General features: G+C 36.9%; 1 protein-coding gene across 5 annotated transcripts in view; it reads right to left on the bottom strand.

Moving 5' to 3' along the window:
* Positions 1–14,448, bottom strand: part of ITPR2 (inositol 1,4,5-trisphosphate receptor type 2) — a 493,421-nt gene that overhangs the window by 256,867 nt on the left and 222,106 nt on the right. For all 5 annotated transcript variants that reach the window (XR_009265827.1, XM_058743294.1, XM_058743295.1 and 2 more), the window contains one exon: positions 11,968–12,093. Coding sequence is in view for 4 of the 5 variants with exons in the window: in XM_058743294.1 (XP_058599277.1) it covers positions 11,968–12,093 (126 nt within the window). In the remaining variant the exon portion in view is untranslated. The remainder of the gene's footprint in view (positions 1–11,967; positions 12,094–14,448) is intronic.

Raw genomic sequence — 14,448 nt, 5'->3', positions numbered from 1 at the left:
GGCTGATGGGTATTGAGGACGGCACCTGTTGGGATGAGCACTGGGTGTTGTATGGAAACCAATTTGACAATAAATTTCGTATTAAAAAAAGAAGAAGAAGAAAGTGGGAGGGGGAAAGCATAGGGTGTGAGAACCTGAGGCAGAGTAACAGCATTTAAATATTCACACAGTGATGGTGGGGAAATATGGTGGCCAGATGTTCCAGATGTTCTTACACAATCCAAATTTCTACATCATTTTTTTCTTTTCAGTAAGGTGATTAATCAAAAGAACAAGTAAGTATAATTTAATTTGATATTGCTTTAAAACCTTCCACACAAATAAGTTCACGAAAGAGAAAAATTCCTTTCTGAAACGTGTGTCCCAGTGTTTTGGTTTGAAAAATAACAGTATTTGCTGAGTGGAGGTAAAAGAAAGAGCACGAGGATTGTTTTCCTTCTAGGTCATTTCCCATCAGGGCACTTCATTTTTCCCTCATCTATTAAGTGTCAACTACCTGACAGGGTTGCATTAGAATTAATTCACAGTTATTGCAGAGAACAGTGCAATTAAAGGAAATAAATTATGTCAAATTATGTAATCTTCTGGTTAGTGTTCCAGCATATAACATAATGCCTGACGTAAACAACATGGTCAGTAAATATTTGGGAAATGAATGAATCAATTAATTTTAAAAATGAAAGTATAAGAAAGAATAAAAAGACTCTTACACTATTTAAGGTTAACGTTGGGCTAGGCTATATTTGTGGAACATCAGGACTAAAATCAAATGTGGTCCCAGAACTAATATAAAATTAGTTTTCCCATGATGGACATGAAGTAGGATTTATTTCATTTAGTTTCTTCCCAGCACTGGCTTTTATACTGAAATTTTCTGATTTGTAAGATAAAAATATATTAAAGTTGAAGAAGTAGCTGACCACTTCTATTATTACCAGCCCAAATAACCTTCTTCCAAATCCAGTGACATTTCACACAATAGTGTGGGGCTCTCCAGAGCTATTATAGTATCACATTGAATTGCCTGCAACTAGACATTTGCTAAAGAGCCTCTCAGAAATTTGCTTTAGTCAGTGGATTAGTAAAAGTAATCTATTTCTATACAAAGACTTTCCTCAAAATCCTGGGTAATGAAAAGTCTGGGTCTACAGAACTATCTGAATCTATTCCTCAATGCATTTGAACCAGAAATTCAAATAAATTTTCAAGATATTTCTTCTGCCCCATATGAATGATAAAATTTTTGTACCTCTAGAACCTTGCATCCTACATTATAATATCATGGATAGTGAAGAGATGTAAGACGCCACTTTTCTTATTAAAATTCTTTAAAACTTTCCAGGAAAAAAAAGAACCCAAAATATAACAGTATTTCTCTGTCCTTTTACCTCTTTCTACTGCCTCATTCCAATTGGAGGAAAGATTGGAAATGATTCAAAAACTGATATCACATTAAATTAACCTTTATGTGTAATTCATGTATTTTCAAAGTTTCAATCTATTTGCACAGATTATTCACATACCATTATTTCCTATAAGGCACATCCCACGTCATTCTTGAAACACTTACTTTAAAAGGTTATATTTATTCCATCATTTTAATGCACCATCATGCCTTAATCCATTTGGAATAAATTGAGGTATATATAACCAAAAACACAAATCATTTTCTTATTTTCTTGGTTATTTCCTTCTTGCTAGTCTTTTGTGTGATTTCCCTAAAAATTTTTTGCAACCATAAAGAATTGTGCAAAATTATTATTTTTACTTCCAGATTTTTGGGGTACATTCCACCAAAAGAAGAATCACCAGATGAGGATATATAGATCGTTTTGTACTGTTCGTGAGCTGATCCTCTAAATTAATAAATTTACAATGCTATCAAGAACCTTTTTGTTCCCCCATTAGTACCAACCAGCTCTTGTGTTCAGGCTCCGGTTGGTTTCAACTGATACGGAGCACCAGCAGGAGAACAGAGTGGAAGAGAAGGAAGTCAGGTGCCTGCCAGGCCTCTGCCTCCAGCCCCAGCTCCTCCTCACAAAGGCTTTAGCAATGTCTGCATCTCTGGGGACAGCTCCTATTGAGCCCTTCTGCAGTGCCTCCAGTAACAATGGCACTGCCCTTGCCCCTCCAGGCCTGGGTGCAAACAGCTTTGCATTGTTCCCAATTCCTGGGTGCTACCCCGGGCCTTCTCAGTCCTTTACACACTGCCCGCATCTCCTGGAGTATGCCATCTGGTTCCTGCTGAAACCGACTGTTCTACCAGTAAATTATCATTATTTTGCCCATTTAATGACACCTAAAAGTTATTTTGTGTTTCTGACATTGCTAATGAGGCCTGGCACTTCCCATGTAATCATTTCATGCCTATTTTGTCATGTACAGATGATCCAAATCCTCTAACCACTTTAAATAAGACCTGGATAATGACTGATACAGTATGTATCATTTTAACATATTTTTCATAGTAAGCCGTTTTTGATTGTCATTTCACATATATTCTCACATTCTGATTTTTTATTTAGAATGTTCATTCCATTACATTTCGTTGTGTCAAATAATTCTTAATATTCAGAATTCTGAGCATTTTTTATTTAGATCATTTCTATTTACTTAATATAAAGAAGGAAAAACTCCCTTCCACAAAAGAAAAGGATATGCTATACATTTTGCTCTAGTTTCTTACTAGTCTTTCTCCATCCCTGTACACATCTTGACTCCCATTAACTCTTCACACTATCTAGCAGTTTGCTGCTGTAGTGACCTGACTTATGGATTGTGATCAATTTTTCCCATTTTGATATCCAACCGTCCTCCAAAAACTTACTGAACAGCAATTTGTTGTCTCATTCTTAGGTTGCTTGAGGTTTGTCTTATAGCACGTCATTAATCACTATTTAAATATCTCTGGTATATTCCATGTGTCATTATTTTTAAAATATTTGTAAAATAAAATATTAAAACAATCCCAAACTCCACCTATTATTATTTTCAAGTTATTTGTTTAAATTATTAAACTATTATTATTTAAATGGAAGCTAAAGACTGGATTAGGAGTTAGAACAGTGAACCAAACAAAACAAAGTCCCTAATCTAGAAGAGCCTTTCTTCTAACCAGGAAAGACACACAATAGACAAACTAATAAATACATAATATAAGTGGAAAATAGAGCAGATAGAAGACTCTAGAGAAAAATAAAGAAGGTCAGGCTGTACAGGGAGGAGTACAGCTCCTTTTTCATGCTGCAGGATGAATGGGCACAATTGAGGATTACTATTTTATATAACTTGCTTGGGGAACCTCTCTGGATAAGGTGACATTTTAATAAAAAACTGAAGGGAGGGAGGAAACAGCCCTGGAGGTTTCTGGGGGAAAGAGCAAGTGAAAATCTGTCTTCACCAGTAGAATATAAGTCCCTTGACACCAGAAACTAGTCTGACTTGCTCACCACTGCACATGCAGGCCCTCAGCACATAGTGGGTATAAAATCATTTGCTGAAAAACAAATATTAAACAATATTTCTAGACATAATTATGACTAACATTTCTCCCCTTGCATATAGAATGTCCCTTCTCCCTTTGGCTCTGAAAGCGACTGCTCCTCTTCCAAAGATGACAGGTGGGGTTAAATACATTATTATATGCTAGAGTAGCACTGTCCATTAGGACTGTCTGCAATGATGGATCTGTTTCTGCGATGTCCCATGCACATGCTTATTGGGCACTTGAAAGGTGGCTCTTGCTACTGAGGAACGGGATTTTCTATTTGATTTAATTTTACTCAATTAAAATTTAATTTTAGATGTGGCAAGTTGCTACCCTGTAGGATAGAGCAACTCTAGTGTCAGTAACATAATTGTGATCACAGACACTGAGGAATACTAGTCCTAAGGATTGTTTTTGTATTCCTCGTTCACAGTAAACATGTTCCTTTGCATAGCTGAGGTCATGGCTCATTTTTATTTGCATTTGCATTCCTTCACTCATGAGGCCAAAACCTCCAAACATTTGCTTTTTACACCTCCTTTTTAGGTGAGGCATCGGTTCGTACACTCAGTTGGCTTTCTCAGAGTTCTAAATTCATCTTTTAAAAACATAATATTTTTCTTAATATCAGTATGTATTGATTGTAGGAACCCTGAAAAAAATACAGAAAAGCACAAAATGGAAAGAAAAAATTATCCATAATACAAAAATCTAGATAAAACCATGATTAACCTCTTACAATCCTCTCTTATAATCCTTGTGCTCTACCATGTACATTTTACATAACTGAAATTATTCTAGATAACCAGTTTCGTATTCTTTTTATACTCATCATTGAACCATTAGCACCTTCCCACGTTATTAAAAATCCTCGAAAAATAATCTCAATGACTCCATAACATCAATCTTATAGAGATATCATAATTTATTGAACTATTTCTCTATTATTAAAATTTGAAACTATTTCCGACTATCTATTATTATAAAAGCACGTTGAACTTCTTTGACCATAAATCTTTGATATCATTTCTTTTTTTTTTTTTTTTTTTTTAACGTTTTTATTTTTGAGACAGAGAGAGACAGAGCATGAACGGGGGAGGGGCAGAGAGAGAGGGAGACACAGAATCAGAAACAGGCTCCAGGCTCTGAGCCATCAGCCCAGAGCCCGACGCGGGGCTCGAACTCATGGACCGCGAGATCGTGACCTGAGCCGAAGTCGGACGCTTAACCGACTGAGCCACCCAGGCACCCCAATATCATTTCTAATTATTTCCCAAGGACAGATTCTTGGAAGGTAAATTATTTGACACATTAAAAAGGTATGAAGGTTTCTTTTAATGTACTACCAAAATGCTTTTCAGAAAGACGACATAAATTTACATTCTCATCAGCAAAGTATGTGAACCAACATTTAATATTATCTCTTTACTTTTATCTTTTTGCCCTTACAACTTTGATAGTTAGAAACTGGATCTTATTTTTCTTTGTTTTTTAAAAAAATTATTAGCAGTTGACTATTTTTTTCAGGGGTTCACTTGTATTTCCTCCTCTATAAATCATGAATGCCTGGGTCTTGACCATTTCATTATTAGATTTTGAGTGCTTTTCTTACCTATACATAAAAGTTCTTTATGTAAAGATTACTTAGGCCTTTTTAAAAATATTTAGTAACTTTTTCTATTTTGATTTTTTTTATTTATGCACGTGATGTTTTTATGTCCTTAAATTTGAAACTTTCAAATAGCGAAAAGTCTATTATTTTCCTTAGCTCTTCTCATTCACTGCTTTTATGCTTAAAAAGAACTTTCTCATCTAAAGACAGATAAATATCCACCTATATTCCCATCCATTTTTATTGTTCCACATTTATCTCTAAAATCTTAATCTAATTGCAATTTGCGCCATTGTATGATTTAGGTTAGGAGCGGAGTTCATTTCACCCCACATTGCCAGTGTCCTCAAATGTCATTCTGATTTAGTTCAAATCAATGATTTTTGTTGCGTGCCTATTCCATGCCAAGAATGTTCTATGTACCTGAGGTCTATCGATGAATTAAATATATAAGAATCACTACCTTAATGTAGCTTCTATTGTTACTTTAATAATCTAGTGGTAAGCAAACTATAGCCTAAGGGGCAAATCTAGCCATATCCATTCATTTACATACTGTCTGTGGCTCCTTTCCCTTTAGTAATTGCTATAGCTGTTGTGATAATGGCCTCAAAAGCTGAAATATTAACTACCTTGCCATTTACAGAAAAAGTTTGCTCATCCCTGAAAGTAACTAATCACTTCCCTACTCTTGGGTAACAATTTCTTTATTACATAAATATCTTACATATGTAAAATCTGTTTATGCCTATTTATTTCATTCTGTTGATACATTGATTTAATTCTATGCTAAGACTACACTTATTTTGTTTTCTAATTCATCTCTTTAATATTTTTCACCTCAGTGGACATCTATTTATTTATTCCACAAATACATACTATCTACTATGTGTGAGAACCTGTTCTAGGTCAGGCGTGCAGCAATGAACCAAACAAAACCCCTTCCCATTGTTTGTTTCAGTAGAAAAAAATACAAATGCATATAAAAATGTCATATGGAGATAAGTTCTATGAAGAAAACTGGAGCAAGTGAAGGGGGGAGAAGAGGGAAGAAGCTGCTATACAGAAGATAGTAAGTGAAGGGCTCTTGGAAGACTTTAAGTAGGAACATGAAAGAGGTCTTGAAGATACCTGGAAGACCAGTGCATCCCAGGCAGACAGAAAGGTGTGTTTGGCATATTTGAGGAGTAGCAAGATGGCCAGTAGATGGAACAGAGAGCTAGGGGAAATTAAGTGGACACAGGGTAAACAGGGGAATAGCCAAATCATGTAGACATTTTACGTTCGGAGGAATCTAAGCAGAGGAGTGACCTGAGCCAGCATTCTTCTTCTTCTCCTTTTTAGTCATTATGGCTGTTGTACAGAGAATAGATGAAGAAAGAGAGCAAGCATGAAAGCATGGAAACAGGTAATGAGGTTACTGCAATAATCCAGACAAGAGTTAATCTTGGAGAAAGGTGGTAGTGAAGAACTGTTCAGAAGTAGTCATGTTTTGAATATTTTAGAGTTTGGAGAATTTGCTTAAGGAATGGATTTAGAGTATAAGAAAACAAAACTTACAGATAACACCAAGATTTTTTGCTTGAATGCCTAGAATGAATCATGGAATTGCCATTTAATGAGATGCAAAAGACTTGAGAGGGAATTAATTTTTAGTGGGACATAGGGGTAAATGAGGTTAGATGGCCAAGAGGAGATGTCATACGGGCAGTTGGAGACTAGACATCAGGCAAAGGTATTAAATCAGTCTGGTATTAAAGACAGGAGAATGATGAGATCAGCAAGCAAGTGATTGTAAATAGAAGGGAGTAAGTCCAAAGTTTGAGTCTGGCACATTCCAATATTTAGAAGCTGGAAAGATTCGGGGGAAAGAGAAAAAAAAAAAACTTAAGAAAGTTGTGCCTGGATGGCTCAGTCAATTAAGCATCCGACTTCAGCTCAGGTCTCAATCTCGTGGTTTGTGAGTTCGAGCCCTGCATCAGGCTTTGTGCTGATAGCTCGGAGCCTGGAACCTGCATCAGATTCTGTGTCTCCCTCTCTCTGTTCCCCACCCTCCGTTTCACACTCTGTCTCTCTCTCTCTCTCTCTCTCTCAAAAATAAATAAACACCAAAAAAATTAAAAAGTACTTTGAGCCAAATGCTCTCTCAAAAATAAATAAAAACTTAAAAAAATTTTTTTTAAACTTGAGAAAGAGTGGGCAATAAGGAGGGAGGCTTCACAACTGAAGGAAAAGTGCCGCACAAAGGATAAGGTTTATAGAGTCTTTCTACTCTTCACTTCCCTGCAATACTAGCTAATAAGGCCAGACAAAAGGAACCCTTTAAAATAAGACTTGTCAATGGCTCCTTCAACTTAAGAAAGTAAAAAACAAACAAACAAACAAACAAACAAACAAAAAAACAAAAAAACAAAAAAACTCTAGAATCAAATCATCAAGCAAAGAAAACTTACTCAATTCTGTCAAATTAGAGAATTTGGAAAGTGTGGTTCAAAGCGCATATAAATTCCGCCTTTACTCCTACTTCCGACCTATTCGGTAAGCTAAGTAACGGGCAGGAATGGCTCACTATTTGAAAATAAAATACTCCAATTTGTCCTGTTAATCAGTGACTGATGGGACAATGACATGACACTACATTAGATGCACCTCTAAGTTATTTCTTGGTCTAATTTCATTCTGCCAATATGTCACTTAGAGTACCATTGGTCATTACAAAAATCTTGAAATTAATAGCAAAATTGGAAACTTCTTCAGAAGAAAAAACTACACTCTGAAGCTAACATTGACCATAGTCCACTCCTCTTAAGGTGCTTTCTAATAACGACTCAAATCCCCTGACTCTGCAAAGGAAAGTATTTCTGCCCTACGAATGCCAATTTTAGCCCAGTGGAACATGGACCAAAGTGAGCTGCCACTACATGCTCTGAAAGACAGTGGAACAGCTTTTCATGAGTCTAATACCTTTGCTGCCTGCCTAAACATGGTGTCTTTACAGAACACGGATGCTGTCAGGAAATCAGAATGGAATTAAGTATGTGAAACATAGCACCAGTTTATTAAAAATGGTCTTTCAAAAAGATTTTCTTATATGGGTCTTAGCAAGATAAAAGACAAGGGGGTGAAAACAGGAATATGAAGGATATTAATAAAGAGTCTTTAGGGGTGCCTGGGTGGCTCAGTTGGTTGAGCATCCAACTCTTGATTTCAGCTCAGGTCATGATCCCAGGGTCAAGGAATCGAGCCCCATGTCAGGCTCCATGCTCTCTCCGCCCCCTGCCCATCGCCCCTGCTCACGCTCTTAAATAAATAAATAAATAAATAAATAAATAAATAAATACTTTTTTAAAAAATAAGACTCTTTAGAGAGCTTTACCCAAGAGCAAACAAAAAGAACCTGGTACAAATGACTCCAGAGAAACATGAAAAGAAAAGTGGAAGGTGGTATGAATGCCTCTCCATATTAATATTTCATTTCATTTGCCTTTTAAATAAGATTGTTCTCCAAACTTCTACTAAAATAGTCATCTGCCTTGTGCTGGCCGGACCCTGCCTGAAACACTGGGTTCCAGTCCAAATGTCATACTTTTAAAACACTGACAAATTAGAGAGAACCCAAAAGTGTATCTAAAAGAGTAAGGAGCCCAGAAACCATACCAGAAGAGGCACCACTGAAAGACATGAGCTGTCATAACAAATCTGAGGAGCTGTTAGGGAAAAAGCACTGGATTAGGCCGCAGCAGACTTCCCAGCTCTTGCTCCTAGCGAGGCAAGTCACCCCACGCTAGCAAATTAATCTTATTAACTTTAACAATTAAAGTTATGCAATAATGAAACCAGTTGTCTCAAAAAAAAAAAAATAGTGAGATCATTGTTACTGGAAATACACAGGCAGGTGCTGAAGACTGTGAACTATACGACTGCCAGTCTCTTCCAACCTTAAGATCCTATGATTCTTTAGGCCCAAGTTGCCACATACTTTCCCTCCAGATTCCCTCCACCATTTCTCACTGATGTGAATCAGCTGCTCTAGGACTTCATCACTTTATAGGAACATCTGAATTTAGCCCATCTCTATGTCAAGCCAGTATTGTGCATGTCCTGCTTCACGGGCATGGTTTCTGGCTCTCGCCTGCACTGCATGGTCTTCCTTTTGGTCATCCTCAACATTACTATTTGGTATAGGTATTGAGGAAGATTGTTGCAATTGCTTTAAAGGCTACATATAACCTTATAATAATCGCAGTGATGTTGCCATAATTTGGATGGAATAGATGATGTTACCAGCACTCTTAGTAAGTGCCACACATGTGCTAAGAGCCTTATACACATTATCACATTGAATCCTCCTGGTAACCCTATGAGGAATGTGTTATTGTATTCATTTTACAAATATGGAAACTCAGAGTCAGAGGAGTAAGTACTTTGCTCAAGGGAACTGAGCTGGGAAGAGGCAGAATCTGGACTTGAACTTTGGTCTGCCTAATGCCTCTAAAGTACCTACTCTTACACTACTATATTCTACTGCAGTGGTTCCCAAAGTATGGCCCCTGGACCAGCGGCTTCAGCATCACCTAGGAACTTGTAAAAAATGAAAAGACTCACATCTACTGAATCAGAAACTCTGGGGTAGAGCTCAGTAATCTGTGCTTTAACAAACTCTCCAGGTAATTCTGATGCTCACCGAAGCTTAAGAACTATCTACTCAACTAGAAATTTGCCTAGAAGGCCACATTCTCCTTATTTTAACAAATTTTTGTGTTTGAATTTGAGTATGAAGTGGCTCCTTAATTTTTCTTCAAGAGGAGAAAGAGCCCAGTTATGGAAAAGTCAGGTTTCCTGTCCCTTCCCTGAAATAGGAAGGGTGATTCTTTGTCGTTCTTGGTGAGGGGATAAGACAGCTGCTGTTTTAAAATATAAATAAGAGGAAAACAAGAAGGTAAAAAAAAAATGCTTTTTGCAATATAGATAAGCTGTTGTGGTTAGACATAATGAGTGAATAAACTAAAAAGATCTCAAAACTCCCCTCAAGGCTTTATAACAAATAACATTAATTGTCTACTTACTCAAAACAATTAAAATAAAAATCTTTCCTAGCAGGCACATGCTTTGAAAACACACAAACAAAAAAAGAATATATAGGTCTTAGCCTTACGAACACATCAATGAAAAGGGTGTTTCCAAGATGGCATAACCAGTGGCAGTTACCATCAGCTTTCTATGGTTTAAAAAATAAAAATCCTTTTAGCTTTGCAGTTCATGCCACCTAGAATGTGACCTTGGTCTTTTCAAGCTTATCTTTAGTCCGTGGCACTGTGCAACTCTGCAAATCAGTCTATAATCTCTTTAATATCTTCCTGCACGCGCAGTTTTAAAGCTCAGTCATCGGCATATAAACCATCCTTTACTTCAAGGTCTCTAGAGATACTTGCAGCCGATCAGACACAAGGGCTTTCTCTAGGACACAGGGGTAAATATGAGTGGTACGAAAGTCCTGTGTAAAACAAGATGATTTCTCCACAGGTGCTGGTTTACCTGACAAAGGTAATGAGTGGCTTTTCATTCTATAGAAATGAAGTCAAATCGGAACTGCCTTACTCCACATGGGCTTGAACATAGTAGAGTTGGCTCATCCCACACCACATCCAAGGTAAAACAAGCACACTTCACCTGAAAACTCTGACTAAATAAAAGAGTTCCTGGACTGGAATAATAATGATTTATTTTATTTTCCAAGATTACTCTCACATGTCTGAGTCTGTCTCGATGTTTTATCATACCCCTTTGTCTTCTCTCCTTCCAGAAAGGGTTGTATGGAGGCAGTTAGCTAGTGGATAACAGTCAGCATCCATTCTTATAAGACAGTGGAAATATGGACCTCACTAATCCCTCTCCTCTAAATATATCTAAATGAGGCATAAAGCACTCAGGAATGCAGAGAGCCAAAGCACTGGGCCCGTCCACCATAAGTCATCATAGTTCTAGGGATTATCTATATACTACCTTCTATTAGTGCAACTCTTTGAACATTATATCCCATAACTTCAAAGGAAAACTAGAGAAGATCAAAAAATACTAACATAATAGAACCTGTATGTTTTGACAATTCAACATGCCAAAATGCGGGGGAGGGCCTAAGATAAACTAAATGAAATTAAGTGCTGTCTATAAAGAAGATTCCTTCCTTCCTTTCTTCAGTTGTGCATTCATTTACTCAGTTTTACTCAAAACCATATGCTGGACAATATCTAGAAAATGTCAACCAGCTCCACATGTCCTCTCCAATCCCCACCAAAAGTCAAACAAGAGGAAATGGACTCAGTAAAAAGCAAGAGATATTTTGACTGACAAGTGAAAATACCAGATGATTCAATTACTGGAGCACTCACCCAAAGAAAATTCTGAATGGGCAACACTGAGCAATGCTGAGCCCTGGGTAGTCTGGTCAAGTACCTGTCTGTCTGAAAGCATGGGTCAAGGCTTCCCGAGATCTCTTCCGTCTATGGTTCATAATTGCACCCATGTTAAGAGGTTGAATACAAATTGACCTCTGCCAATATCTTCCTAACCACTGTAAAAATGCCACTAAAATTCCATTTCATAACAAAATGATATAGTCAGTTTTAAAAGGAAAAACGAACGCTTTGTTGCTATACACACTATACTGGGTATTTTGTGCATATGAACTCATTAAATGTCACAATCTTGTGAAATGCATTCACAACTTTTTCAATGTAATGGATTACATCCAAAGTTGGCGAGTTTAATTCCAAGTTTTCATCCAGATCTTTGATACCACCTTGTCAAAATATATATCAACAGCCTAACTAAACATGCAGTACTATTTAATGATGGAAGTGTAACTCACCCTTGCCATATCCACCAAGAAGTTCTCAAATAACTTCCAAATATGGTTACTTGTGTAGATTTCTTTCATTTCCACTTCTGTGTCCACATAACAGTGATTAACGAAATTCACATAAGCAATTTTAACCTGTGCAAGTTTCAAATACAAAAGAAAGTTTGTTTTCTCGATTGTTCATTTTCAAATGCCAATTGCGACAAGTGAAATCTATCTGAGTGACTATCGTGGATTATAGCATGTTTTGTTTATACCTAGAAAGCATTCTCGTTTCCCTTCTTTTACTAAACCACTCCAGCCCCTGACCCAGGGTAAACACATTACCTAGGAGCCTGTTCCCCTGGGCCCGGTGATTGGTGTGCAAAAGTACACTTGACTTAAACCAAGTCTATTGTACCTGAGACACTGAGAGTCAAATGTGATCCCTTTCCCTGTCTTCTTTCCTCTCCCTCCCCATTTCTCTCTCTCTTTCTTTCTCTCCATCTCTGTCATTCCCCCTCCCCTCCACCTCTCTCTCTCTCTCTCTCTCTCTCTCTCTCTCTCTCTCTCTCTCTCTTATTAATAAAGTAGAACAAGGTAAACCTGAATTCCAAGAAGCCATCTTTTCCAGACGTGTGGAGGACAAACAAGCTCAGGAGAATGATGCAAAACCACAAAGGAAAAGGGACCAAGAGATGGAAGAATTCTGACATTGTTTGAATATCTTGACCCATCATAAGAACTATCCTTCAAATTTCCAAATACAAGAGCCAATAAAATTCCCTTTTTTTTATTTAAACCATTTAAGATAGGTCTCTATATTTTGAAACCAAGAGGATTCTAATATAATGTTTAAATGTATTCATTAAATACTGTTATTGCCATTCAGAAATATTTAAATTACTATTTCTGAGAAGAAACAGGCTCACAGTTTACAAAAAATTACATTATTTTAAGATGTAATAAAATTCTTTTCCATACTTAACAAAATGCCTCAAAAAGGACTGAATCTCACCAACATAGAGTGCTTCTAAAGTGTGTAGGGCAGTAGTTTTTCTTTTCTTTTCTTTTCTTTCTTTTTGATGAAAATGTGATGTGTGCTATAAACCTCCCTCAAAAATGCATATAAAATACAAAATCATGTAAACAATTTCAAGGATTCATTGAATCCAACTTAGAACCATAAGGAATACAGGGCCAGCTTTCATGCCTTCAGTGCTTATCTCTACTTGACTCTGGTCAAAAACAAACCTTCAGTGACAGGGTGCCTGTGTCAAGAACTGATTATAGGAAAGGAGACATCTGAACCATTCAGTGCATTATCATAATCATCTTGACAGCAGCTTATATTTATCCATGGTTTGCTGCATGCCAAACACCTTCAGCATTTTGTAAGTAATATCTTACTTAATTTAATCCTCCAACAATCCTCTCAGATATATACTATCCTTGTTTCACTTAAAAATTGTGGAAATTGGGGCACCTAGCTGGCTCAGTCAGAAGAGCATGCGACTCTTGATCTCAGGTCATGAATTCAAGCCCCATGCTGGGTGCAGAGATTACTTACATAAGTAAAATAAACAAAACAAAATAAAATAAAGTTGTGGAAATTGAAGATCAGAAAGGTTAAGTAACCTGTTGGAATCAGTCACACAGCTAGAAGTAACGGATCCAGGATTCTGACTCATTCTTTCATTCATTCATTCACTCAAAACATATATTTTTTAAATTTTTATTTATTTACTTTGAGAGAGAAAATGATCTGGGGAGGGGCATAGAGGAAGGGAATCTCAAGCAGGCTCTGTACTGTCAGCACTGAGCCCTTCACAAGACTCCATCTCACAAACCGTGAGATCATGACCTGAGCCGAAGTCAAGAGTTGGACACTCAACCAACTGAGCCACACAGATGCCCCTCACAACATATTTATTAAGTATAGACTTAGGTTCAGACAATATAATGGTAAATAGAAACAACCTAGTTGCTATTCTCATCAAGCTTATAATCTTGAGAAAGGATGTGAAGGCTATAGACATGTGTTAACAAAATCCAAAGGCCAAATTTCAAATTGTAGACTCGTATAGACTCTATCTACTATGGGAGGCCAGGGAAGTGTTCCTTAAAGAAGTAATGCTTGAATCAAGAAGGATGAAGAGGAGCAAGGTAGGTGAATATAAGAGGTCGGAGTGGTGTGGTCAGAAAGAACTGCATGTGGGAAGAAGCACAGTGAGCTTCAGGCCTCAAATAAAGACAGAACCCATGAATTTAAGCACTACACTATGCTTCCTTTCTTTGCCATCTTCTTTCAAACTAATCAAAGCATGAAGTACCTTTCATATGAAGTGTCAATAATTCCACAAAATTTCACAAAAATATATTTTTAAGTTCATCACTACATAGCACTAGTTGGAAGTAGGGAAGTTAATCTAACACATTCTTAAGTCACTCTAACTTAAAATGTTTGGATTTACTAAAGGAGACAGGGATGCTATTTTGAAGGGACACATG

This window comes from Neofelis nebulosa, chromosome 8 (assembly GCF_028018385.1).
Source record: "Neofelis nebulosa isolate mNeoNeb1 chromosome 8, mNeoNeb1.pri, whole genome shotgun sequence".
Classification (NCBI taxonomy): domain Eukaryota; kingdom Metazoa; phylum Chordata; class Mammalia; order Carnivora; family Felidae; genus Neofelis; species Neofelis nebulosa.
The sequence above is the reverse complement of the archived record's forward strand: the minus strand, read 5'-3'. Positions and strand labels throughout refer to the sequence as shown.